This window comes from Diplotaxodon limnothrissa, linkage group LG15 (genome assembly GCF_057381915.1).
Source record: "Diplotaxodon limnothrissa isolate DT_005_m linkage group LG15, D_limnothrissa_male_GT1.1, whole genome shotgun sequence".
NCBI classification, from domain to species: domain Eukaryota; kingdom Metazoa; phylum Chordata; class Actinopteri; order Cichliformes; family Cichlidae; genus Diplotaxodon; species Diplotaxodon limnothrissa.
Genome location: NC_140610.1, coordinates 12,646,348 through 12,674,013, shown reverse-complemented (window position 1 = coordinate 12,674,013; position 27,666 = coordinate 12,646,348). Strand labels below are relative to the sequence as shown.

The following is a 27,666-nucleotide window of genomic DNA, read 5'->3' as shown; positions in this document are numbered from 1 at the left end:
CTGAGGTTGGAGGATCGTTTGAGCTCACGAGCTCTGAGCTGCAGCAGGCTATGTCGATTAACACAAAATAATTATCCTCATTCAAAAGTCATGTAAGAACCTCATTGGCTTACGGAATGTTGATGTTATTTAAAAAATTCATACAAAAACATGACCTCATTCTAGAATGTCATGTGACAACCTCATTGGCTTATGGAATTGTGATGTCACAGGCTTCTGAATCCATAAATAGGGGTGAGGAGGTACAACTTTCAGTCCGTTATTTGCAGCACTTATGTTAGCAGCATTCAAACGTTCACCAGTAAAGCATTTTCAAACATCTGGATACTTTTCGTACTCACGGTATACAGACTCCAACATGTCTCAGAAAGAGCAAGAAAGACAAGAAGCTGACCCCAGCTCTATTCCATGGTATGAGTCCCTAGACCCTTACATCAGCTCTCTTCCTTGGGATGAACAGGTGGAATTAGAGGAAAAGCGATTGGAAGAAATGGAGAAGGAAAATCTCATGAACAGAGAAAAGATTAAGACCCTGACAGAAGAAAATGAGAGAAAGAGCGCTGAATTAGAAAAATTATCCTACCAGCTTCAGGAAAGGGAAGGTATTATTGAGGAGAAACAATGGGCTCTCCAAGATAAGAAGAATCACGAGCTCCAAGAAAAGCTTGATGAAGCTCTAGAAAAAATTCAAGATCTGCTCCAAAATGAGAAAAAAGAGAGCATTAAAGGGGATAAAATGCTCAAGAAGAATCAGGAGCTCCAAGAACAGCTTGATGGAGCTCTGGAAAAAAATAAAGATCTGCTCCAAAAGGGGAAAAAAGAGAGCATAAAACAGGAAAACATGGTCAAGAAGAATCAGGAGCTCCAAGAGCAGCTTGACGAAGCTCTGGAAAAACTGAAGGAAATCCACCAAGAAGAGAAGCAACAGTCCACACAGCAGAGAGACATGCAGAGCAAACTCCAAGCCATGGAGGAAAAATACAAAGCGCTGCAGGTGAAACATGACAAAACTCTGCACAAAAGTCAACAGTTGCTTCAAGACAAGAAGCAAATGGAAATGAAACAGAAGGAAATGGACTCCAAGCTTGACGAGATGGAGGAAAAACACAGATTGCTCCAAATCAAGCTTGAGAAAACAGTGCACAGAAATAAAGAGTTCATTCAAGAGAGAGAGCAACAAGAAATGCTGGAGAAAGAAACAGACTCCCAGCTTGAAGTCTTGGAGGAAAAACTGAAAATGCTGCAACTAACTCTTGAGGAAACACTGCTCAAAAATAAAGAGCTGCTTCAAGAAAAAGACCAACAGAAAATACATCAGGAAGAAATGGATTGCAAGCTGAGGAACATCGAGAAACAAAATGAAGGCTTGCGAGTAATGCTTGATGAAGCTCTGGAGAGAAATAAAGAGTTTCTGCACGAGAAAGACCAACAGAAAATAAAAAAGGAAGAAATGGATTGCAAGCTGAGGCACATCAAGAAACAGAATGAAGGCTTGCAAGTGATGCTTGATGAAGCTCTGGAGAGAAATAAAGAGTTTCTTCACAAGATAGACCAACAGAAAATAAAAAAGGAAGAAATGGATTGCAAGCTGAGGAACATTGAGAAACAAAATGAAGGCTTGCGAGTAATGCTTGATGAAGCTCTGGAGAGAAATAAGGAGAACCTCCAAGAAAAGAAACAAGAGCCCGTAGAGCAGAGAGACCTGCAGAGCAAACTCCAAGCCATGGAGGAAAAATACAAAGCGCTGCAGGTGAAACATGACAAAACTCTGCACAAAAGTCAACAGTTGCTTCAAGACAAGAAGAAACTGGAAATGAAACAGAAAGAAATGGACTCCAAGCTTGACGAGATGGAGGAAAAACACAGATCGCTCCAAATCAGGCTTGATAAAAAAGTGCACGGAAATAAAGAGCTTCTTCAAGAAAAAGACCAACAGAAAATACAACAGGAAGAAGAAAAACTTCATCTCCAGAGGAAAAATCAAGCACTCCAAGAATTGTATAACGAAACAAAGTACAAATCAACTGTACTGGAAGAAGAAAAGAAAAAACAATGCTCAGCGATGCAGAGTAGCATCAATGAGATGCTGAGAAAAAATACCGAACTTGAGGAACTTTCTAAGACCTTGAAGTACAAAAACACTGAAATCCAGGCGCAAAAGCAAGAACAACAGAAAACACATAAAGACCTGCAGTGTAGACTTCAAGAAATCCAGAAGAGAAACCAGCAGCTGGAAGACATGCACACAGATGTGCACAAGGCAAAGCGAATAGAGGAGGCAACAGTTAAAGAACTGAAAGACAAGCTTAAAGAAAAACAAGAACAATTAGAAGACATGGTGAAAAGATGCAACAAACTTGAGAAAGAAAACGCAGAAACAATCGATGAGCTGAAAACCCTCATCATTGAGAAAAAAGTGCTGGTGGAAGAGTATCTGAAAAAGAAGAAAAAACGCTTCCACTGGTTCTGGAGGAGGGGCACTGCTGCTTCTCACCTGATGTAACCTCGTCTTCCTCCACCTCTATTCCATCTTCATTTCCCCCCTTCCCCTCCCTCCTTTTTCCTTTTTCACCCTCACCCCCCGACCAGTCCCGGCAGTTGACTGCCCCCTCCTGAGCCTGGTTCTGCCATAGGTTTCTCCTTTAGGTGTCTTTCACTTTAAAAGGAGTTTTTCCTATCCACTGTCGCCTGCTGCTTGCTCAGAGGGGATTGTTGGGGTTTTCTCTCATCTCTCTCTTTCATTCTTTCTATCCTTTCCCCCCCTTCTGCCTTTTCCTTTACCCAATAAACACAATTGCCCACATTTTACATTTGTTTGAAAAATGTCTTCATTCAACAATAATTCATCTTAGGTATAAAAACAAGAAATAGGTAATAGCTGCATGTGTGTTTGTGTGTGTGCATAATATACATACTTGTTTCCCAGAAAGATTTAATACTAGATGGATAGAGACAGGTTTTAAAGACTAGAAATGAAAACATGTGAGTCCTGTCTTTAAATAAAAATATATAATTCCCTATATTCCTATCTATTCTTGACATTGAAGCTTTACTCTTCTTGATATTGTGACAAAATACTCTTGGGTTAACCACGAGCTTTCTAAAAACTTGCATATAACAATTGTGCACCATTCATTCCTCATCTTTGCTGCCCATCATTACAACTTTGCTAATGATGGGCAGCAGGTTAGTGTCATGATGTCACCTCAGACATAGTTAAAAGCCCTGTTAAAAGCCCTGATGCCGTCATTCACCTCCTACATCGTTCCCTCGCTCACCTGGAGACCGCTGGAAGCACTGTGAGAATCATGTTCTTTGATTTCTCCAGTGCCTTCAACACCATTCTTCCCTCGGTTCTAAAGGACAAGCTGGTGAACTCTGGAGTGGACCATCACCTCACTACCTGGATCCTGGACTACCTCACCGACCAACCACAGTATGTGAGGACTCAGGGCTGTGTGTCGGACAGGGTCGTCTGCAGTACGGGGGCCCCACAGGGAACGGTTCTGGCTCCGTTCCTCTTCACCATCTACACTGCAGACTTCTCCCACAATTCCACCCAGTGCTTCCTGCAGAAGTTCTCTGATGACTCTGCAATAGTCGGCCTCATCACTGATGGGGACGACAAGGAGTACAGAGGTCTGACCCAAGACTTTGTGGACTGGTGCCAGCTGAACTACCTCCAGATCAACGCCAGTAAAACCAAGGAACTGGTGGTAGACTTCCGCAGGCACAAGCATTCTCCACTGCAACCACTGAACATCCAAGGTATGGACATTGAGGCTGTGGACAGCTACAGGTACCTTGGTGTTCATCTGAACAATAGACTGGACTGGACTCATAACTCAGACGCCCTCTACAGGAAAGGGCAGAGCAGGCTGTACCTGCTGCGGAGACGCAGGTCGTTTGGAGTGGAGGGCCCACTCCTGAAGAAATTCTATGACTCTGTTGTGGCTTCTGCTATCTTTTATGGCGTGGTCTGCTGGGGCGGCAGCATCTCTGCTGGGGACAGGAAGAGACTGAACAGGGTGATCCGAAGGGCCAGCTCTGTTCTAGGATGCCCTCTGGACCCAGTGGAGGTGGTGAGTGACAGGAGAACGGCGGCTAAGCTGTCATCCCTGATGGACAACATCTCCCACCCCATGCAGCAGACTGTGACAGCACTGAGCAGCTCCTTCAGTGGGAGACTGCGGCACCCACGGTGTGGGACGGAGAGATTTCGCAGGTCTTTCCTCCCCACTGCTGTCAGACTCCATAATAAAGACTTTAACTGATCAAGCACACACATCCATACATATGCAATAATACTAAGTGCAATAATCCTTTCTGTCATCGTTGTATTTTTACTCAGTTGTATATAGTATTTGTATTTGTATTCTATTTTTATCTTATTGTATATTTATTTTATTTTATTCTACTGTATATAGTATTTTATTTTATTCTATTCTGTACAGTTATGTACTGTATTTATTCTTATTGTATTCTAATTTTTGCCTCATAACTTTTGCACTGTCCACTTCCTGCTGTGACAAAACAAATTTCCCACGTGTGGGACTAATAAAGGTTATCTTATCTTATCTTAACGTAGCTGCTTCTCGCCGGGTGCGGTGGCGCGTGCCTGTAATCCAAGCTACCGGGAAGCTGAGGTTGGAGGATCGTTTGAGCTCACGAGCTCTGAGCTGCAGCAGGCTATGTCGATTAACACAAAATAATTATCCTCATTCAAAAGTCATGTAAGAACCTCATTGGCTTACGGAATGTTGATGTTATTTAAAAAATTCATACAAAAACATGACCTCATTCTAGAATGTCATGTGACAACCTCATTGGCTTATGGAATTGTGATGTCACAGGCTTCTGAATCCATAAATAGGGGTGAGGAGGTACAACTTTCAGTCCGTTATTTGCAGCACTTATGTTAGCAGCATTCAAACGTTCACCAGTAAAGCATTTTCAAACATCTGGATACTTTTCGTACTCACGGTATACAGACTCCAACATGTCTCAGAAAGAGCAAGAAAGACAAGAAGCTGACCCCAGCTCTATTCCATGGTATGAGTCCCTAGACCCTTACATCAGCTCTCTTCCTTGGGATGAACAGGTGGAATTAGAGGAAAAGCGATTGGAAGAAATGGAGAAGGAAAATCTCATGAACAGAGAAAAGATTAAGACCCTGACAGAAGAAAATGAGAGAAAGAGCGCTGAATTAGAAAAATTATCCTACCAGCTTCAGGAAAGGGAAGGTATTATTGAGGAGAAACAATGGGCTCTCCAAGATAAGAAGAATCACGAGCTCCAAGAAAAGCTTGATGAAGCTCTAGAAAAAATTCAAGATCTGCTCCAAAATGAGAAAAAAGAGAGCATTAAAGGGGATAAAATGCTCAAGAAGAATCAGGAGCTCCAAGAACAGCTTGATGGAGCTCTGGAAAAAAATAAAGATCTGCTCCAAAAGGGGAAAAAAGAGAGCATAAAACAGGAAAACATGGTCAAGAAGAATCAGGAGCTCCAAGAGCAGCTTGACGAAGCTCTGGAAAAACTGAAGGAAATCCACCAAGAAGAGAAGCAACAGTCCACACAGCAGAGAGACATGCAGAGCAAACTCCAAGCCATGGAGGAAAAATACAAAGCACTGCAGGTGAAACATGACAAAACTCTGCACAAAAGTCAACAGTTGCTTCAACACAAGAAGCAAATGGAAATGAAACAGAAGGAAATGGACTCCAAGCTTGACGAGATGGAGGAAAAACACAGATTGCTCCAAATCAAGCTTGAGAAAACAGTGCACAGAAATAAAGAGTTCATTCAAGAGAGAGAGCAACAAGAAATGCTGGAGAAAGAAACAGACTCCCAGCTTGAAGTCTTGGAGGAAAAACTGAAAATGCTGCAACTAACTCTTGAGGAAACACTGCTCAAAAATAAAGAGCTGCTTCAAGAAAAAGACCAACAGAAAATACATCAGGAAGAAATGGATTGCAAGCTGAGGAACATCGAGAAACAAAATGAAGGCTTGCGAGTAATGCTTGATGAAGCTCTGGAGAGAAATAAAGAGTTTCTGCACGAGAAAGACCAACAGAAAATAAAAAAGGAAGAAATGGATTGCAAGCTGAGGCACATCAAGAAACAGAATGAAGGCTTGCAAGTGATGCTTGATGAAGCTCTGGAGAGAAATAAAGAGTTTCTTCACAAGATAGACCAACAGAAAATAAAAAAGGAAGAAATGGATTGCAAGCTGAGGAACATTGAGAAACAAAATGAAGGCTTGCGAGTAATGCTTGATGAAGCTCTGGAGAGAAATAAGGAGAACCTCCAAGAAAAGAAACAAGAGCCCGTAGAGCAGAGAGACCTGCAGAGCAAACTCCAAGCCATGGAGGAAAAATACAAAGCGCTGCAGGTGAAACATGACAAAACTCTGCACAAAAGTCAACAGTTGCTTCAAGACAAGAAGAAACTGGAAATGAAACAGAAAGAAATGGACTCCAAGCTTGACGAGATGGAGGAAAAACACAGATCGCTCCAAATCAGGCTTGATAAAAAAGTGCACGGAAATAAAGAGCTTCTTCAAGAAAAAGACCAACAGAAAATACAACAGGAAGAAGAAAAACTTCATCTCCAGAGGAAAAATCAAGCACTCCAAGAATTGTATAACGAAACAAAGTACAAATCAACTGTACTGGAAGAAGAAAAGAAAAAGCTGGAAAAACAATGCTCAGCGATGCAGAGTAGCATCAATGAGATGCTGAGAAAAAATACCGAACTTGAGGAACTTTCTAAGACCTTGAAGTACAAAAACACTGAAATCCAGGCGCAAAAGCAAGAACAACAGAAAACACATAAAGACCTGCAGTGTAGACTTCAAGAAATCCAGAAGAGAAACCAGCAGCTGGAAGACATGCACACAGATGTGCACAAGGCAAAGCGAATAGAGGAGGCAACAGTTAAAGAACTGAAAGACAAGCTTAAAGAAAAACAAGAACAATTAGAAGACATGGTGAAAAGATGCAACAAACTTGAGAAAGAAAACGCAGAAACAATCGATGAGCTGAAAACCCTCATCATTGAGAAAAAAGTGCTGGTGGAAGAGTATCTGAAAAAGAAGAAAAAACGCTTCCACTGGTTCTGGAGGAGGGGCACTGCTGCTTCTCACCTGATGTAACCTCGTCTTCCTCCACCTCTATTCCATCTTCATTTCCCCCCTTCCCCTCCCTCCTTTTTCTTTTTTCACCCTCACCCCCCGACCAGTCCCGGCAGTTGACTGCCCCCTCCTGAGCCTGGTTCTGCCATAGGTTTCTCCTTTAGGTGTCTTTCACTTTAAAAGGAGTTTTTCCTATCCACTGTCGCCTGCTGCTTGCTCAGAGGGGATTGTTGGGGTTTTCTCTCATCTCTCTCTTTCATTCTTTCTATCCTTTCCCCCCCTTCTGCCTTTTCCTTTACCCAATAAACACAATTGCCCACATTTTACATTTGTTTGAAAAATGTCTTCATTCAACAATAATTCATCTTAGGTATAAAAACAAGAAATAGGTAATAGCTGCATGTGTGTTTGTGTGTGTGCATAATATACATACTTGTTTCCCAGAAAGATTTAATACTAGATGGATAGAGACAGGTTTTAAAGACTAGAAATGAAAACATGTGAGTCCTGTCTTTAAATAAAAATATATAATTCCCTATATTCCTATCTATTCTTGACATTGAAGCTTTACTCTTCTTGATATTGTGACAAAATACTCTTGGGTTAACCACGAGCTTTCTAAAAACTTGCATATAACAATTGTGCACCATTCATTCCTCATCTTTGCTGCCCATCATTACAACTTTGCTAATGATGGGCAGCAGGTTAGTGTCATGATGTCACCTCAGACATAGTTAAAAGCCCTGTTAAAAGCCCTGATGCCGTCATTCACCTCCTACATCGTTCCCTCGCTCACCTGGAGACCGCTGGAAGCACTGTGAGAATCATGTTCTTTGATTTCTCCAGTGCCTTCAACACCATTCTTCCCTCGGTTCTAAAGGACAAGCTGGTGAACTCTGGAGTGGACCATCACCTCACTACCTGGATCCTGGACTACCTCACCGACCAACCACAGTATGTGAGGACTCAGGGCTGTGTGTCGGACAGGGTCGTCTGCAGTACGGGGGCCCCACAGGGAACGGTTCTGGCTCCGTTCCTCTTCACCATCTACACTGCAGACTTCTCCCACAATTCCACCCAGTGCTTCCTGCAGAAGTTCTCTGATGACTCTGCAATAGTCGGCCTCATCACTGATGGGGACGACAAGGAGTACAGAGGTCTGACCCAAGACTTTGTGGACTGGTGCCAGCTGAACTACCTCCAGATCAACGCCAGTAAAACCAAGGAACTGGTGGTAGACTTCCGCAGGCACAAGCATTCTCCACTGCAACCACTGAACATCCAAGGTATGGACATTGAGGCTGTGGACAGCTACAGGTACCTTGGTGTTCATCTGAACAACAGACTGGACTGGACTCATAACTCAGACGCCCTCTACAGGAAAGGGCAGAGCAGGCTGTACCTGCTGCGGAGACGCAGGTCGTTTGGAGTGGAGGGCCCACTCCTGAAGAAATTCTATGACTCTGTTGTGGCTTCTGCTATCTTTTATGGCGTGGTCTGCTGGGGCGGCAGCATCTCTGCTGGGGACAGGAAGAGACTGAACAGGGTGATCCGAAGGGCCAGCTCTGTTCTAGGATGCCCTCTGGACCCAGTGGAGGTGGTGAGTGACAGGAGAACGGCGGCTAAGCTGTCATCCCTGATGGACAACATCTCCCACCCCATGCAGCAGACTGTGACAGCACTGAGCAGCTCCTTCAGTGGGAGACTGCGGCACCCACGGTGTGGGACGGAGAGATTTCGCAGGTCTTTCCTCCCCACTGCTGTCAGACTCCATAATAAAGACTTTAACTGATCAAGCACACACATCCATACATATGCAATAATACTAAGTGCAATAATCCTTTCTGTCATCGTTGTATTTTTACTCAGTTGTATATAGTATTTGTATTTGTATTCTATTTTTATCTTATTGTATATTTATTTTATTTTATTCTACTGTATATAGTATTTTATTTTATTCTATTCTGTACAGTTATGTACTGTATTTATTCTTATTGTATTCTAATTTTTGCCTCATAACTTTTGCACTGTCCACTTCCTGCTGTGACAAAACAAATTTCCCACGTGTGGGACTAATAAAGGTTATCTTATCTTATCTTAACGTAGCTGCTTCTCGCCGGGTGCGGTGGCGCGTGCCTGTAATCCAAGCTACCGGGAAGCTGAGGTTGGAGGATCGTTTGAGCTCACGAGCTCTGAGCTGCAGCAGGCTATGTCGATTAACACAAAATAATTATCCTCATTCAAAAGTCATGTAAGAACCTCATTGGCTTACGGAATGTTGATGTTATTTAAAAAATTCATACAAAAACATGACCTCATTCTAGAATGTCATGTGACAACCTCATTGGCTTATGGAATTGTGATGTCACAGGCTTCTGAATCCATAAATAGGGGTGAGGAGGTACAACTTTCAGTCCGTTATTTGCAGCACTTATGTTAGCAGCATTCAAACGTTCACCAGTAAAGCATTTTCAAACATCTGGATACTTTTCGTACTCACGGTATACAGACTCCAACATGTCTCAGAAAGAGCAAGAAAGACAAGAAGCTGACCCCAGCTCTATTCCATGGTATGAGTCCCTAGACCCTTACATCAGCTCTCTTCCTTGGGATGAACAGGTGGAATTAGAGGAAAAGCGATTGGAAGAAATGGAGAAGGAAAATCTCATGAACAGAGAAAAGATTAAGACCCTGACAGAAGAAAATGAGAGAAAGAGCGCTGAATTAGAAAAATTATCCTACCAGCTTCAGGAAAGGGAAGGTATTATTGAGGAGAAACAATGGGCTCTCCAAGATAAGAAGAATCACGAGCTCCAAGAAAAGCTTGATGAAGCTCTAGAAAAAATTCAAGATCTGCTCCAAAATGAGAAAAAAGAGAGCATTAAAGGGGATAAAATGCTCAAGAAGAATCAGGAGCTCCAAGAACAGCTTGATGGAGCTCTGGAAAAAAATAAAGATCTGCTCCAAAAGGGGAAAAAAGAGAGCATAAAACAGGAAAACATGGTCAAGAAGAATCAGGAGCTCCAAGAGCAGCTTGACGAAGCTCTGGAAAAACTGAAGGAAATCCACCAAGAAGAGAAGCAACAGTCCACACAGCAGAGAGACATGCAGAGCAAACTCCAAGCCATGGAGGAAAAATACAAAGCACTGCAGGTGAAACATGACAAAACTCTGCACAAAAGTCAACAGTTGCTTCAACACAAGAAGCAAATGGAAATGAAACAGAAGGAAATGGACTCCAAGCTTGACGAGATGGAGGAAAAACACAGATTGCTCCAAATCAAGCTTGAGAAAACAGTGCACAGAAATAAAGAGTTCATTCAAGAGAGAGAGCAACAAGAAATGCTGGAGAAAGAAACAGACTCCCAGCTTGAAGTCTTGGAGGAAAAACTGAAAATGCTGCAACTAACTCTTGAGGAAACACTGCTCAAAAATAAAGAGCTGCTTCAAGAAAAAGACCAACAGAAAATACATCAGGAAGAAATGGATTGCAAGCTGAGGAACATCGAGAAACAAAATGAAGGCTTGCGAGTAATGCTTGATGAAGCTCTGGAGAGAAATAAAGAGTTTCTGCACGAGAAAGACCAACAGAAAATAAAAAAGGAAGAAATGGATTGCAAGCTGAGGCACATCAAGAAACAGAATGAAGGCTTGCAAGTGATGCTTGATGAAGCTCTGGAGAGAAATAAAGAGTTTCTTCACAAGATAGACCAACAGAAAATAAAAAAGGAAGAAATGGATTGCAAGCTGAGGAACATTGAGAAACAAAATGAAGGCTTGCGAGTAATGCTTGATGAAGCTCTGGAGAGAAATAAGGAGAACCTCCAAGAAAAGAAACAAGAGCCCGTAGAGCAGAGAGACCTGCAGAGCAAACTCCAAGCCATGGAGGAAAAATACAAAGCGCTGCAGGTGAAACATGACAAAACTCTGCACAAAAGTCAACAGTTGCTTCAAGACAAGAAGAAACTGGAAATGAAACAGAAAGAAATGGACTCCAAGCTTGACGAGATGGAGGAAAAACACAGATCGCTCCAAATCAGGCTTGATAAAAAAGTGCACGGAAATAAAGAGCTTCTTCAAGAAAAAGACCAACAGAAAATACAACAGGAAGAAGAAAAACTTCATCTCCAGAGGAAAAATCAAGCACTCCAAGAATTGTATAACGAAACAAAGTACAAATCAACTGTACTGGAAGAAGAAAAGAAAAAGCTGGAAAAACAATGCTCAGCGATGCAGAGTAGCATCAATGAGATGCTGAGAAAAAATACCGAACTTGAGGAACTTTCTAAGACCTTGAAGTACAAAAACACTGAAATCCAGGCGCAAAAGCAAGAACAACAGAAAACACATAAAGACCTGCAGTGTAGACTTCAAGAAATCCAGAAGAGAAACCAGCAGCTGGAAGACATGCACACAGATGTGCACAAGGCAAAGCGAATAGAGGAGGCAACAGTTAAAGAACTGAAAGACAAGCTTAAAGAAAAACAAGAACAATTAGAAGACATGGTGAAAAGATGCAACAAACTTGAGAAAGAAAACGCAGAAACAATCGATGAGCTGAAAACCCTCATCATTGAGAAAAAAGTGCTGGTGGAAGAGTATCTGAAAAAGAAGAAAAAACGCTTCCACTGGTTCTGGAGGAGGGGCACTGCTGCTTCTCACCTGATGTAACCTCGTCTTCCTCCACCTCTATTCCATCTTCATTTCCCCCCTTCCCCTCCCTCCTTTTTCTTTTTTCACCCTCACCCCCCGACCAGTCCCGGCAGTTGACTGCCCCCTCCTGAGCCTGGTTCTGCCATAGGTTTCTCCTTTAGGTGTCTTTCACTTTAAAAGGAGTTTTTCCTATCCACTGTCGCCTGCTGCTTGCTCAGAGGGGATTGTTGGGGTTTTCTCTCATCTCTCTCTTTCATTCTTTCTATCCTTTCCCCCCCTTCTGCCTTTTCCTTTACCCAATAAACACAATTGCCCACATTTTACATTTGTTTGAAAAATGTCTTCATTCAACAATAATTCATCTTAGGTATAAAAACAAGAAATAGGTAATAGCTGCATGTGTGTTTGTGTGTGTGCATAATATACATACTTGTTTCCCAGAAAGATTTAATACTAGATGGATAGAGACAGGTTTTAAAGACTAGAAATGAAAACATGTGAGTCCTGTCTTTAAATAAAAATATATAATTCCCTATATTCCTATCTATTCTTGACATTGAAGCTTTACTCTTCTTGATATTGTGACAAAATACTCTTGGGTTAACCACGAGCTTTCTAAAAACTTGCATATAACAATTGTGCACCATTCATTCCTCATCTTTGCTGCCCATCATTACAACTTTGCTAATGATGGGCAGCAGGTTAGTGTCATGATGTCACCTCAGACATAGTTAAAAGCCCTGTTAAAAGCCCTGATGCCGTCATTCACCTCCTACATCGTTCCCTCGCTCACCTGGAGACCGCTGGAAGCACTGTGAGAATCATGTTCTTTGATTTCTCCAGTGCCTTCAACACCATTCTTCCCTCGGTTCTAAAGGACAAGCTGGTGAACTCTGGAGTGGACCATCACCTCACTACCTGGATCCTGGACTACCTCACCGACCAACCACAGTATGTGAGGACTCAGGGCTGTGTGTCGGACAGGGTCGTCTGCAGTACGGGGGCCCCACAGGGAACGGTTCTGGCTCCGTTCCTCTTCACCATCTACACTGCAGACTTCTCCCACAATTCCACCCAGTGCTTCCTGCAGAAGTTCTCTGATGACTCTGCAATAGTCGGCCTCATCACTGATGGGGACGACAAGGAGTACAGAGGTCTGACCCAAGACTTTGTGGACTGGTGCCAGCTGAACTACCTCCAGATCAACGCCAGTAAAACCAAGGAACTGGTGGTAGACTTCCGCAGGCACAAGCATTCTCCACTGCAACCACTGAACATCCAAGGTATGGACATTGAGGCTGTGGACAGCTACAGGTACCTTGGTGTTCATCTGAACAACAGACTGGACTGGACTCATAACTCAGACGCCCTCTACAGGAAAGGGCAGAGCAGGCTGTACCTGCTGCGGAGACGCAGGTCGTTTGGAGTGGAGGGCCCACTCCTGAAGAAATTCTATGACTCTGTTGTGGCTTCTGCTATCTTTTATGGCGTGGTCTGCTGGGGCGGCAGCATCTCTGCTGGGGACAGGAAGAGACTGAACAGGGTGATCCGAAGGGCCAGCTCTGTTCTAGGATGCCCTCTGGACCCAGTGGAGGTGGTGAGTGACAGGAGAACGGCGGCTAAGCTGTCATCCCTGATGGACAACATCTCCCACCCCATGCAGCAGACTGTGACAGCACTGAGCAGCTCCTTCAGTGGGAGACTGCGGCACCCACGGTGTGGGACGGAGAGATTTCGCAGGTCTTTCCTCCCCACTGCTGTCAGACTCCATAATAAAGACTTTAACTGATCAAGCACACACATCCATACATATGCAATAATACTAAGTGCAATAATCCTTTCTGTCATCGTTGTATTTTTACTCAGTTGTATATAGTATTTGTATTTGTATTCTATTTTTATCTTATTGTATATTTATTTTATTTTATTCTACTGTATATAGTATTTTATTTTATTCTATTCTGTACAGTTATGTACTGTATTTATTCTTATTGTATTCTAATTTTTGCCTCATAACTTTTGCACTGTCCACTTCCTGCTGTGACAAAACAAATTTCCCACGTGTGGGACTAATAAAGGTTATCTTATCTTATCTTAACGTAGCTGCTTCTCGCCGGGTGCGGTGGCGCGTGCCTGTAATCCAAGCTACCGGGAAGCTGAGGTTGGAGGATCGTTTGAGCTCACGAGCTCTGAGCTGCAGCAGGCTATGTCGATTAACACAAAATAATTATCCTCATTCAAAAGTCATGTAAGAACCTCATTGGCTTACGGAATGTTGATGTTATTTAAAAAATTCATACAAAAACATGACCTCATTCTAGAATGTCATGTGACAACCTCATTGGCTTATGGAATTGTGATGTCACAGGCTTCTGAATCCATAAATAGGGGTGAGGAGGTACAACTTTCAGTCCGTTATTTGCAGCACTTATGTTAGCAGCATTCAAACGTTCACCAGTAAAGCATTTTCAAACATCTGGATACTTTTCGTACTCACGGTATACAGACTCCAACATGTCTCAGAAAGAGCAAGAAAGACAAGAAGCTGACCCCAGCTCTATTCCATGGTATGAGTCCCTAGACCCTTACATCAGCTCTCTTCCTTGGGATGAACAGGTGGAATTAGAGGAAAAGCGATTGGAAGAAATGGAGAAGGAAAATCTCATGAACAGAGAAAAGATTAAGACCCTGACAGAAGAAAATGAGAGAAAGAGCGCTGAATTAGAAAAATTATCCTACCAGCTTCAGGAAAGGGAAGGTATTATTGAGGAGAAACAATGGGCTCTCCAAGATAAGAAGAATCACGAGCTCCAAGAAAAGCTTGATGAAGCTCTAGAAAAAATTCAAGATCTGCTCCAAAATGAGAAAAAAGAGAGCATTAAAGGGGATAAAATGCTCAAGAAGAATCAGGAGCTCCAAGAACAGCTTGATGGAGCTCTGGAAAAAAATAAAGATCTGCTCCAAAAGGGGAAAAAAGAGAGCATAAAACAGGAAAACATGGTCAAGAAGAATCAGGAGCTCCAAGAGCAGCTTGACGAAGCTCTGGAAAAACTGAAGGAAATCCACCAAGAAGAGAAGCAACAGTCCACACAGCAGAGAGACATGCAGAGCAAACTCCAAGCCATGGAGGAAAAATACAAAGCACTGCAGGTGAAACATGACAAAACTCTGCACAAAAGTCAACAGTTGCTTCAACACAAGAAGCAAATGGAAATGAAACAGAAGGAAATGGACTCCAAGCTTGACGAGATGGAGGAAAAACACAGATTGCTCCAAATCAAGCTTGAGAAAACAGTGCACAGAAATAAAGAGTTCATTCAAGAGAGAGAGCAACAAGAAATGCTGGAGAAAGAAACAGACTCCCAGCTTGAAGTCTTGGAGGAAAAACTGAAAATGCTGCAACTAACTCTTGAGGAAACACTGCTCAAAAATAAAGAGCTGCTTCAAGAAAAAGACCAACAGAAAATACATCAGGAAGAAATGGATTGCAAGCTGAGGAACATCGAGAAACAAAATGAAGGCTTGCGAGTAATGCTTGATGAAGCTCTGGAGAGAAATAAAGAGTTTCTGCACGAGAAAGACCAACAGAAAATAAAAAAGGAAGAAATGGATTGCAAGCTGAGGCACATCAAGAAACAGAATGAAGGCTTGCAAGTGATGCTTGATGAAGCTCTGGAGAGAAATAAAGAGTTTCTTCACAAGATAGACCAACAGAAAATAAAAAAGGAAGAAATGGATTGCAAGCTGAGGAACATTGAGAAACAAAATGAAGGCTTGCGAGTAATGCTTGATGAAGCTCTGGAGAGAAATAAGGAGAACCTCCAAGAAAAGAAACAAGAGCCCGTAGAGCAGAGAGACCTGCAGAGCAAACTCCAAGCCATGGAGGAAAAATACAAAGCGCTGCAGGTGAAACATGACAAAACTCTGCACAAAAGTCAACAGTTGCTTCAAGACAAGAAGAAACTGGAAATGAAACAGAAAGAAATGGACTCCAAGCTTGACGAGATGGAGGAAAAACACAGATCGCTCCAAATCAGGCTTGATAAAAAAGTGCACGGAAATAAAGAGCTTCTTCAAGAAAAAGACCAACAGAAAATACAACAGGAAGAAGAAAAACTTCATCTCCAGAGGAAAAATCAAGCACTCCAAGAATTGTATAACGAAACAAAGTACAAATCAACTGTACTGGAAGAAGAAAAGAAAAAGCTGGAAAAACAATGCTCAGCGATGCAGAGTAGCATCAATGAGATGCTGAGAAAAAATACCGAACTTGAGGAACTTTCTAAGACCTTGAAGTACAAAAACACTGAAATCCAGGCGCAAAAGCAAGAACAACAGAAAACACATAAAGACCTGCAGTGTAGACTTCAAGAAATCCAGAAGAGAAACCAGCAGCTGGAAGACATGCACACAGATGTGCACAAGGCAAAGCGAATAGAGGAGGCAACAGTTAAAGAACTGAAAGACAAGCTTAAAGAAAAACAAGAACAATTAGAAGACATGGTGAAAAGATGCAACAAACTTGAGAAAGAAAACGCAGAAACAATCGATGAGCTGAAAACCCTCATCATTGAGAAAAAAGTGCTGGTGGAAGAGTATCTGAAAAAGAAGAAAAAACGCTTCCACTGGTTCTGGAGGAGGGGCACTGCTGCTTCTCACCTGATGTAACCTCGTCTTCCTCCACCTCTATTCCATCTTCATTTCCCCCCTTCCCCTCCCTCCTTTTTCTTTTTTCACCCTCACCCCCCGACCAGTCCCGGCAGTTGACTGCCCCCTCCTGAGCCTGGTTCTGCCATAGGTTTCTCCTTTAGGTGTCTTTCACTTTAAAAGGAGTTTTTCCTATCCACTGTCGCCTGCTGCTTGCTCAGAGGGGATTGTTGGGGTTTTCTCTCATCTCTCTCTTTCATTCTTTCTATCCTTTCCCCCCCTTCTGCCTTTTCCTTTACCCAATAAACACAATTGCCCACATTTTACATTTGTTTGAAAAATGTCTTCATTCAACAATAATTCATCTTAGGTATAAAAACAAGAAATAGGTAATAGCTGCATGTGTGTTTGTGTGTGTGCATAATATACATACTTGTTTCCCAGAAAGATTTAATACTAGATGGATAGAGACAGGTTTTAAAGACTAGAAATGAAAACATGTGAGTCCTGTCTTTAAATAAAAATATATAATTCCCTATATTCCTATCTATTCTTGACATTGAAGCTTTACTCTTCTTGATATTGTGACAAAATACTCTTGGGTTAACCACGAGCTTTCTAAAAACTTGCATATAACAATTGTGCACCATTCATTCCTCATCTTTGCTGCCCATCATTACAACTTTGCTAATGATGGGCAGCAGGTTAGTGTCATGATGTCACCTCAGACATAGTTAAAAGCCCTGTTAAAAGCCCTGATGCCGTCATTCACCTCCTACATCGTTCCCTCGCTCACCTGGAGACCGCTGGAAGCACTGTGAGAATCATGTTCTTTGATTTCTCCAGTGCCTTCAACACCATTCTTCCCTCGGTTCTAAAGGACAAGCTGGTGAACTCTGGAGTGGACCATCACCTCACTACCTGGATCCTGGACTACCTCACCGACCAACCACAGTATGTGAGGACTCAGGGCTGTGTGTCGGACAGGGTCGTCTGCAGTACGGGGGCCCCACAGGGAACGGTTCTGGCTCCGTTCCTCTTCACCATCTACACTGCAGACTTCTCCCACAATTCCACCCAGTGCTTCCTGCAGAAGTTCTCTGATGACTCTGCAATAGTCGGCCTCATCACTGATGGGGACGACAAGGAGTACAGAGGTCTGACCCAAGACTTTGTGGACTGGTGCCAGCTGAACTACCTCCAGATCAACGCCAGTAAAACCAAGGAACTGGTGGTAGACTTCCGCAGGCACAAGCATTCTCCACTGCAACCACTGAACATCCAAGGTATGGACATTGAGGCTGTGGACAGCTACAGGTACCTTGGTGTTCATCTGAACAACAGACTGGACTGGACTCATAACTCAGACGCCCTCTACAGGAAAGGGCAGAGCAGGCTGTACCTGCTGCGGAGACGCAGGTCGTTTGGAGTGGAGGGCCCACTCCTGAAGAAATTCTATGACTCTGTTGTGGCTTCTGCTATCTTTTATGGCGTGGTCTGCTGGGGCGGCAGCATCTCTGCTGGGGACAGGAAGAGACTGAACAGGGTGATCCGAAGGGCCAGCTCTGTTCTAGGATGCCCTCTGGACCCAGTGGAGGTGGTGAGTGACAGGAGAACGGCGGCTAAGCTGTCATCCCTGATGGACAACATCTCCCACCCCATGCAGCAGACTGTGACAGCACTGAGCAGCTCCTTCAGTGGGAGACTGCGGCACCCACGGTGTGGGACGGAGAGATTTCGCAGGTCTTTCCTCCCCACTGCTGTCAGACTCCATAATAAAGACTTTAACTGATCAAGCACACACATCCATACATATGCAATAATACTAAGTGCAATAATCCTTTCTGTCATCGTTGTATTTTTACTCAGTTGTATATAGTATTTGTATTTGTATTCTATTTTTATCTTATTGTATATTTATTTTATTTTATTCTACTGTATATAGTATTTTATTTTATTCTATTCTGTACAGTTATGTACTGTATTTATTCTTATTGTATTCTAATTTTTGCCTCATAACTTTTGCACTGTCCACTTCCTGCTGTGACAAAACAAATTTCCCACGTGTGGGACTAATAAAGGTTATCTTATCTTATCTTAACGTAGCTGCTTCTCGCCGGGTGCGGTGGCGCGTGCCTGTAATCCAAGCTACCGGGAAGCTGAGGTTGGAGGATCGTTTGAGCTCACGAGCTCTGAGCTGCAGCAGGCTATGTCGATTAACACAAAATAATTATCCTCATTCAAAAGTCATGTAAGAACCTCATTGGCTTACGGAATGTTGATGTTATTTAAAAAATTCATACAAAAACATGACCTCATTCTAGAATGTCATGTGACAACCTCATTGGCTTATGGAATTGTGATGTCACAGGCTTCTGAATCCATAAATAGGGGTGAGGAGGTACAACTTTCAGTCCGTTATTTGCAGCACTTATGTTAGCAGCATTCAAACGTTCACCAGTAAAGCATTTTCAAACATCTGGATACTTTTCGTACTCACGGTATACAGACTCCAACATGTCTCAGAAAGAGCAAGAAAGACAAGAAGCTGACCCCAGCTCTATTCCATGGTATGAGTCCCTAGACCCTTACATCAGCTCTCTTCCTTGGGATGAACAGGTGGAATTAGAGGAAAAGCGATTGGAAGAAATGGAGAAGGAAAATCTCATGAACAGAGAAAAGATTAAGACCCTGACAGAAGAAAATGAGAGAAAGAGCGCTGAATTAGAAAAATTATCCTACCAGCTTCAGGAAAGGGAAGGTATTATTGAGGAGAAACAATGGGCTCTCCAAGATAAGAAGAATCACGAGCTCCAAGAAAAGCTTGATGAAGCTCTAGAAAAAATTCAAGATCTGCTCCAAAATGAGAAAAAAGAGAGCATTAAAGGGGATAAAATGCTCAAGAAGAATCAGGAGCTCCAAGAACAGCTTGATGGAGCTCTGGAAAAAAATAAAGATCTGCTCCAAAAGGGGAAAAAAGAGAGCATAAAACAGGAAAACATGGTCAAGAAGAATCAGGAGCTCCAAGAGCAGCTTGACGAAGCTCTGGAAAAACTGAAGGAAATCCACCAAGAAGAGAAGCAACAGTCCACACAGCAGAGAGACATGCAGAGCAAACTCCAAGCCATGGAGGAAAAATACAAAGCACTGCAGGTGAAACATGACAAAACTCTGCACAAAAGTCAACAGTTGCTTCAAGACAAGAAGCAAATGGAAATGAAACAGAAGGAAATGGACTCCAAGCTTGACGAGATGGAGGAAAAACACAGATTGCTCCAAATCAAGCTTGAGAAAACAGTGCACAGAAATAAAGAGTTCATTCAAGAGAGAGAGCAACAAGAAATGCTGGAGAAAGAAACAGACTCCCAGCTTGAAGTCTTGGAGGAAAAACTGAAAATGCTGCAACTAACTCTTGAGGAAACACTGCTCAAAAATAAAGAGCTGCTTCAAGAAAAAGACCAACAGAAAATACATCAGGAAGAAATGGATTGCAAGCTGAGGAACATCGAGAAACAAAATGAAGGCTTGCGAGTAATGCTTGATGAAGCTCTGGAGAGAAATAAAGAGTTTCTGCACGAGAAAGACCAACAGAAAATAAAAAAGGAAGAAATGGATTGCAAGCTGAGGCACATCAAGAAACAGAATGAAGGCTTGCAAGTGATGCTTGATGAAGCTCTGGAGAGAAATAAAGAGTTTCTTCACAAGATAGACCAACAGAAAATAAAAAAGGAAGAAATGGATTGCAAGCTGAGGAACATTGAGAAACAAAATGAAGGCTTGCGAGTAATGCTTGATGAAGCTCTGGAGAGAAATAAGGAGAACCTCCAAGAAAAGAAACAAGAGCCCGTAGAGCAGAGAGACCTGCAGAGCAAACTCCAAGCCATGGAGGAAAAATACAAAGCGCTGCAGGTGAAACATGACAAAACTCTGCACAAAAGTCAACAGTTGCTTCAAGACAAGAAGAAACTGGAAATGAAACAGAAAGAAATGGACTCCAAGCTTGACGAGATGGAGGAAAAACACAGATCGCTCCAAATCAGGCTTGATAAAAAAGTGCACGGAAATAAAGAGCTTCTTCAAGAAAAAGACCAACAGAAAATACAACAGGAAGAAGAAAAACTTCATCTCCAGAGGAAAAATCAAGCACTCCAAGAATTGTATAACGAAACAAAGTACAAATCAACTGTACTGGAAGAAGAAAAGAAAAAGCTGGAAAAACAATGCTCAGCGATGCAGAGTAGCATCAATGAGATGCTGAGAAAAAATACCGAACTTGAGGAACTTTCTAAGACCTTGAAGTACAAAAACACTGAAATCCAGGCGCAAAAGCAAGAACAACAGAAAACACATAAAGACCTGCAGTGTAGACTTCAAGAAATCCAGAAGAGAAACCAGCAGCTGGAAGACATGCACACAGATGTGCACAAGGCAAAGCGAATAGAGGAGGCAACAGTTAAAGAACTGAAAGACAAGCTTAAAGAAAAACAAGAACAATTAGAAGACATGGTGAAAAGATGCAACAAACTTGAGAAAGAAAACGCAGAAACAATCGATGAGCTGAAAACCCTCATCATTGAGAAAAAAGTGCTGGTGGAAGAGTATCTGAAAAAGAAGAAAAAACGCTTCCACTGGTTCTGGAGGAGGGGCACTGCTGCTTCTCACCTGATGTAACCTCGTCTTCCTCCACCTCTATTCCATCTTCATTTCCCCCCTTCCCCTCCCTCCTTTTTCTTTTTTCACCCTCACCCCCCGACCAGTCCCGGCAGTTGACTGCCCCCTCCTGAGCCTGGTTCTGCCATAGGTTTCTCCTTTAGGTGTCTTTCACTTTAAAAGGAGTTTTTCCTATCCACTGTCGCCTGCTGCTTGCTCAGAGGGGATTGTTGGGGTTTTCTCTCATCTCTCTCTTTCATTCTTTCTATCCTTTCCCCCCCTTCTGCCTTTTCCTTTACCCAATAAACACAATTGCCCACATTTTACATTTGTTTGAAAAATGTCTTCATTCAACAATAATTCATCTTAGGTATAAAAACAAGAAATAGGTAATAGCTGCATGTGTGTTTGTGTGTGTGCATAATATACATACTTGTTTCCCAGAAAGATTTAATACTAGATGGATAGAGACAGGTTTTAAAGACTAGAAATGAAAACATGTGAGTCCTGTCTTTAAATAAAAATATATAATTCCCTATATTCCTATCTATTCTTGACATTGAAGCTTTACTCTTCTTGATATTGTGACAAAATACTCTTGGGTTAACCACGAGCTTTCTAAAAACTTGCATATAACAATTGTGCACCATTCATTCCTCATCTTTGCTGCCCATCATTACAACTTTGCTAATGATGGGCAGCAGGTTAGTGTCATGATGTCACCTCAGACATAGTTAAAAGCCCTGTTAAAAGCCCTGATGCCGTCATTCACCTCCTACATCGTTCCCTCGCTCACCTGGAGACCGCTGGAAGCACTGTGAGAATCATGTTCTTTGATTTCTCCAGTGCCTTCAACACCATTCTTCCCTCGGTTCTAAAGGACAAGCTGGTGAACTCTGGAGTGGACCATCACCTCACTACCTGGATCCTGGACTACCTCACCGACCAACCACAGTATGTGAGGACTCAGGGCTGTGTGTCGGACAGGGTCGTCTGCAGTACGGGGGCCCCACAGGGAACGGTTCTGGCTCCGTTCCTCTTCACCATCTACACTGCAGACTTCTCCCACAATTCCACCCAGTGCTTCCTGCAGAAGTTCTCTGATGACTCTGCAATAGTCGGCCTCATCACTGATGGGGACGACAAGGAGTACAGAGGTCTGACCCAAGACTTTGTGGACTGGTGCCAGCTGAACTACCTCCAGATCAACGCCAGTAAAACCAAGGAACTGGTGGTAGACTTCCGCAGGCACAAGCATTCTCCACTGCAACCACTGAACATCCAAGGTATGGACATTGAGGCTGTGGACAGCTACAGGTACCTTGGTGTTCATCTGAACAATAGACTGGACTAGCATCATAACTCAGACGCCCTCTACAGGAAAGGGCAGAGCAGGCTGTACCTGCTGCGGAGACGCAGGTCGTTTGGAGTGGAGGGCCCACTCCTGAAGAAATTCTATGACTCTGTTGTGGCTTCTGCTATCTTTTATGGCGTGGTCTGCTGGGGCGGCAGCATCTCTGCTGGGGACAGGAAGAGACTGAACAGGGTGATCCGAAGGGCCAGCTCTGTTCTAGGATGCCCTCTGGACCCAGTGGAGGTGGTGAGTGACAGGAGAACGGCGGCTAAGCTGTCATCCCTGATGGACAACATCTCCCACCCCATGCAGCAGACTGTGACAGCACTGAGCAGCTCCTTCAGTGGGAGACTGCGGCACCCACGGTGTGGGACGGAGAGATTTCGCAGGTCTTTCCTCCCCACTGCTGTCAGACTCCATAATAAAGACTTTAACTGATCAAGCACACACATCCATACATATGCAATAATACTAAGTGCAATAATCCTTTCTGTCATCGTTGTATTTTTACTCAGTTGTATATAGTATTTGTATTTGTATTCTATTTTTATCTTATTGTATATTTATTTTATTTTATTCTACTGTATATAGTATTTTATTTTATTCTATTCTGTACAGTTGTGTACTGTATTTATTCTTATTGTATTCTAATTTTTGCCTCATAACTTTTGCACTGTCCACTTCCTGCTGTGACAAAACAAATTTCCCACGTGTGGGACTAATAAAGGTTATCTTATCTTATCTTATCTTAACGTAGCTGCTTCTCGCCGGGTGCGGTGGCGCATGCCTGTAATCCAAGCTACCGGGAAGCTGAGGTTGGAGGATCGTTTGAGCTCACGAGCTCTGAGCTGCAGCAGGCTATGTCGATTAACACAAAATAATTATCCTCATTCAAAAGTCATGTAAGAACCTCATTGGCTTACGGAATGTTGATGTTATTTAAAAAATTCATACAAAAACATGACCTCATTCTAGAATGTCATGTGACAACCTCATTGGCTTATGGAATTGTGATGTCACAGGCTTCTGAATCCATAAATAGGGGTGAGGAGGTACAACTTTCAGTCCGTTATTTGCAGCACTTATGTTAGCAGCATTCAAACGTTCACCAGTAAAGCATTTTCAAACATCTGGATACTTTTCGTACTCACGGTATACAGACTCCAACATGTCTCAGAAAGAGCAAGAAAGACAAGAAGCTGACCCCAGCTCTATTCCATGGTATGAGTCCCTAGACCCTTACATCAGCTCTCTTCCTTGGGATGAACAGGTGGAATTAGAGGAAAAGCGATTGGAAGAAATGGAGAAGGAAAATCTCATGAACAGAGAAAAGATTAAGACCCTGACAGAAGAAAATGAGAGAAAGAGCGCTGAATTAGAAAAATTATCCTACCAGCTTCAGGAAAGGGAAGGTATTATTGAGGAGAAACAATGGGCTCTCCAAGATAAGAAGAATCACGAGCTCCAAGAAAAGCTTGATGAAGCTCTAGAAAAAATTCAAGATCTGCTCCAAAATGAGAAAAAAGAGAGCATTAAAGGGGATAAAATGCTCAAGAAGAATCAGGAGCTCCAAGAACAGCTTGATGGAGCTCTGGAAAAAAATAAAGATCTGCTCCAAAAGGGGAAAAAAGAGAGCATAAAACAGGAAAACATGGTCAAGAAGAATCAGGAGCTCCAAGAGCAGCTTGACGAAGCTCTGGAAAAACTGAAGGAAATCCACCAAGAAGAGAAGCAACAGTCCACACAGCAGAGAGACATGCAGAGCAAACTCCAAGCCATGGAGGAAAAATACAAAGCACTGCAGGTGAAACATGACAAAACTCTGCACAAAAGTCAACAGTTGCTTCAACACAAGAAGCAAATGGAAATGAAACAGAAGGAAATGGACTCCAAGCTTGACGAGATGGAGGAAAAACACAGATTGCTCCAAATCAAGCTTGAGAAAACAGTGCACAGAAATAAAGAGTTCATTCAAGAGAGAGAGCAACAAGAAATGCTGGAGAAAGAAACAGACTCCCAGCTTGAAGTCTTGGAGGAAAAACTGAAAATGCTGCAACTAACTCTTGAGGAAACACTGCTCAAAAATAAAGAGCTGCTTCAAGAAAAAGACCAACAGAAAATACATCAGGAAGAAATGGATTGCAAGCTGAGGAACATCGAGAAACAAAATGAAGGCTTGCGAGTAATGCTTGATGAAGCTCTGGAGAGAAATAAAGAGTTTCTGCACGAGAAAGACCAACAGAAAATAAAAAAGGAAGAAATGGATTGCAAGCTGAGGCACATCAAGAAACAGAATGAAGGCTTGCAAGTGATGCTTGATGAAGCTCTGGAGAGAAATAAAGAGTTTCTTCACAAGATAGACCAACAGAAAATAAAAAAGGAAGAAATGGATTGCAAGCTGAGGAACATTGAGAAACAAAATGAAGGCTTGCGAGTAATGCTTGATGAAGCTCTGGAGAGAAATAAGGAGAACCTCCAAGAAAAGAAACAAGAGCCCGTAGAGCAGAGAGACCTGCAGAGCAAACTCCAAGCCATGGAGGAAAAATACAAAGCGCTGCAGGTGAAACATGACAAAACTCTGCACAAAAGTCAACAGTTGCTTCAAGACAAGAAGAAACTGGAAATGAAACAGAAAGAAATGGACTCCAAGCTTGACGAGATGGAGGAAAAACACAGATCGCTCCAAATCAGGCTTGATAAAAAAGTGCACGGAAATAAAGAGCTTCTTCAAGAAAAAGACCAACAGAAAATACAACAGGAAGAAGAAAAACTTCATCTCCAGAGGAAAAATCAAGCACTCCAAGAATTGTATAACGAAACAAAGTACAAATCAACTGTACTGGAAGAAGAAAAGAAAAAGCTGGAAAAACAATGCTCAGCGATGCAGAGTAGCATCAATGAGATGCTGAGAAAAAATACCGAACTTGAGGAACTTTCTAAGACCTTGAAGTACAAAAACACTGAAATCCAGGCGCAAAAGCAAGAACAACAGAAAACACATAAAGACCTGCAGTGTAGACTTCAAGAAATCCAGAAGAGAAACCAGCAGCTGGAAGACATGCACACAGATGTGCACAAGGCAAAGCGAATAGAGGAGGCAACAGTTAAAGAACTGAAAGACAAGCTTAAAGAAAAACAAGAACAATTAGAAGACATGGTGAAAAGATGCAACAAACTTGAGAAAGAAAACGCAGAAACAATCGATGAGCTGAAAACCCTCATCATTGAGAAAAAAGTGCTGGTGGAAGAGTATCTGAAAAAGAAGAAAAAACGCTTCCACTGGTTCTGGAGGAGGGGCACTGCTGCTTCTCACCTGATGTAACCTCGTCTTCCTCCACCTCTATTCCATCTTCATTTCCCCCCTTCCCCTCCCTCCTTTTTCTTTTTTCACCCTCACCCCCCGACCAGTCCCGGCAGTTGACTGCCCCCTCCTGAGCCTGGTTCTGCCATAGGTTTCTCCTTTAGGTGTCTTTCACTTTAAAAGGAGTTTTTCCTATCCACTGTCGCCTGCTGCTTGCTCAGAGGGGATTGTTGGGGTTTTCTCTCATCTCTCTCTTTCATTCTTTCTATCCTTTCCCCCCCTTCTGCCTTTTCCTTTACCCAATAAACACAATTGCCCACATTTTACATTTGTTTGAAAAATGTCTTCATTCAACAATAATTCATCTTAGGTATAAAAACAAGAAATAGGTAATAGCTGCATGTGTGTTTGTGTGTGTGCATAATATACATACTTGTTTCCCAGAAAGATTTAATACTAGATGGATAGAGACCAGGGACGTGCAGAGGGGGGGGGCTAGAGGGGCTTGAGCACCCGCCCCTTTCCTGATGAGTGCCCAAAGTGCCCTTTTGTTGAGGCAACTTTTAAATTTTTTTTATTTATTTATTTATTTATTTTATGTGTGTGTGCGTGCGGAGTCCTGTCTGTGCCCCTCAACAATAATATTTAACTATTAATCATAGTTTTGCTAAATAAAAGGATCTGGCTTGCATCAGTCACATGATCACATTTAACCAATGATCGCCCTCGACGGCAGAACGCGCTGGTTACGAGCCGGGAACGAGCTCACAAAGAGCACGCGCATTTGTTGCGGTCCGGAGCTGTAGGAGAAACACAAGTTAACTCAGAGACACAGACTGATGCGACAAACCCAGTAAGTAGGTGTACAGCGCACACTGTAGTGTGTAGCACACAGGAGTATTAGCTTATTACATACACGTTGGTAAGCTGTCTTGTTGCAACTGACGAACTGAAACAAACGAGCGTGCTGTGTGTGCAACAGCGTGACAAACATTACCTGTCCTTTTATTAACTGCACAAGTAGTGCTGGTCATAGCTGCTGGCTACCTGTGTAAGGCTGTCATGGGTCTGTAGCTCTGTCACCGTTTTAGGGAACATATTTAGTTTTAAAGTAAGTTTCTGGGCATTTCCTGCCTTTCTGGAGGGATTATATTTCACTAAAAAACGATCTAATATGCATGTCCACATAATAATTATTATAATTATAATATATTAAAAAACACACGCTGTATTTTAAAGAACATACATTAAGAAGCAGATTATATTAGATTTATATTTTAAATAAGACAAAAGTTGGATTTTACAGCAGTAAAATGATTGTATCTCTACAGTTTAAAAATGTAATAAGCTTTGCCCTGCACAGAGTGGATAGTGAAACAAATGGAATCATCATAAATACATTATTTCATATTTATTACTTCCCCCTCCTCATTGCTTTATTATTGTAGCTCTAGTAATAAATAATAATGTAAGGATGCTGTTAAGGTTCAAAATTGAGGAGGGAGAGTACAAACCACCCATGGTCCAGGAGCTCTTGGTCAAACAATGATTTTAATGAACACACGTGTGGGAAGAACACTCTGTACGCCGACAGCAAGTGATCTCCGACTTCCTCAAAGCATACACAGATTTTATACCGTCAGGGCTTGTTTACTGACGCCCCTTCATGCGTCACAGAAACATTTTATACATAGATCAGATCAACACCACAATGACTTTTAACCCAGAAGATCATCTTCTATTTTCATGGCTGGTACTTTCCGTTCTTGTCTTAAAGTGAATTGTTCCTCTTTCTTGCCGAGACATGACTAATCTCTCCTCTAAATAAATCTAACTCATGTGTGTGTGTGTGTTGACCCCACATGCTCTTTGTGTCACCTCTTCACCTACTAACTGTCTGTGTCTCGTCCTCAAATGCTCTTTCTCAAT

The 27,666-nt window shown here is 42.5% G+C and overlaps 3 protein-coding genes across 3 annotated transcripts; all 3 read left to right on the top strand.

Moving 5' to 3' along the window:
• Positions 1–134: 134 nt before the first annotated feature.
• Positions 135–7,444, top strand: LOC146617166 (uncharacterized). Its single transcript, XM_085372689.1, has 3 exons — positions 135–1,984; positions 5,387–5,811; positions 6,190–7,444. The coding sequence occupies exons 1-3, from the start codon at positions 275–277 to the stop codon at positions 7,151–7,153; spliced, it is 3,099 nt and encodes a 1,032-aa protein (XP_085228815.1). The 5' UTR covers positions 135–274; the 3' UTR covers positions 7,154–7,444.
• A 1,981-nt stretch (positions 7,445–9,425) lies between these two features.
• On the top strand, positions 9,426–16,744 carry LOC146617165 (uncharacterized). Its single transcript, XM_085372939.1, has 3 exons — positions 9,426–11,777; positions 14,292–15,111; positions 15,490–16,744. Exons 1-3 carry the CDS (start codon positions 9,566–9,568, stop codon positions 16,451–16,453), a joined length of 3,996 nt encoding a protein of 1,331 aa, XP_085229065.1. The 5' UTR covers positions 9,426–9,565; the 3' UTR covers positions 16,454–16,744.
• Positions 16,745–18,725: 1,981 nt separating this feature from the next.
• LOC146617164 (uncharacterized) lies at positions 18,726–26,049 on the top strand. The gene is made up of 3 exons (XM_085372938.1): positions 18,726–21,077; positions 23,597–24,416; positions 24,795–26,049. The coding sequence occupies exons 1-3, from the start codon at positions 18,866–18,868 to the stop codon at positions 25,756–25,758; spliced, it is 3,996 nt and encodes a 1,331-aa protein (XP_085229064.1). The 5' UTR covers positions 18,726–18,865; the 3' UTR covers positions 25,759–26,049.
• The last annotated feature ends 1,617 nt before the right edge of the window (positions 26,050–27,666 follow it).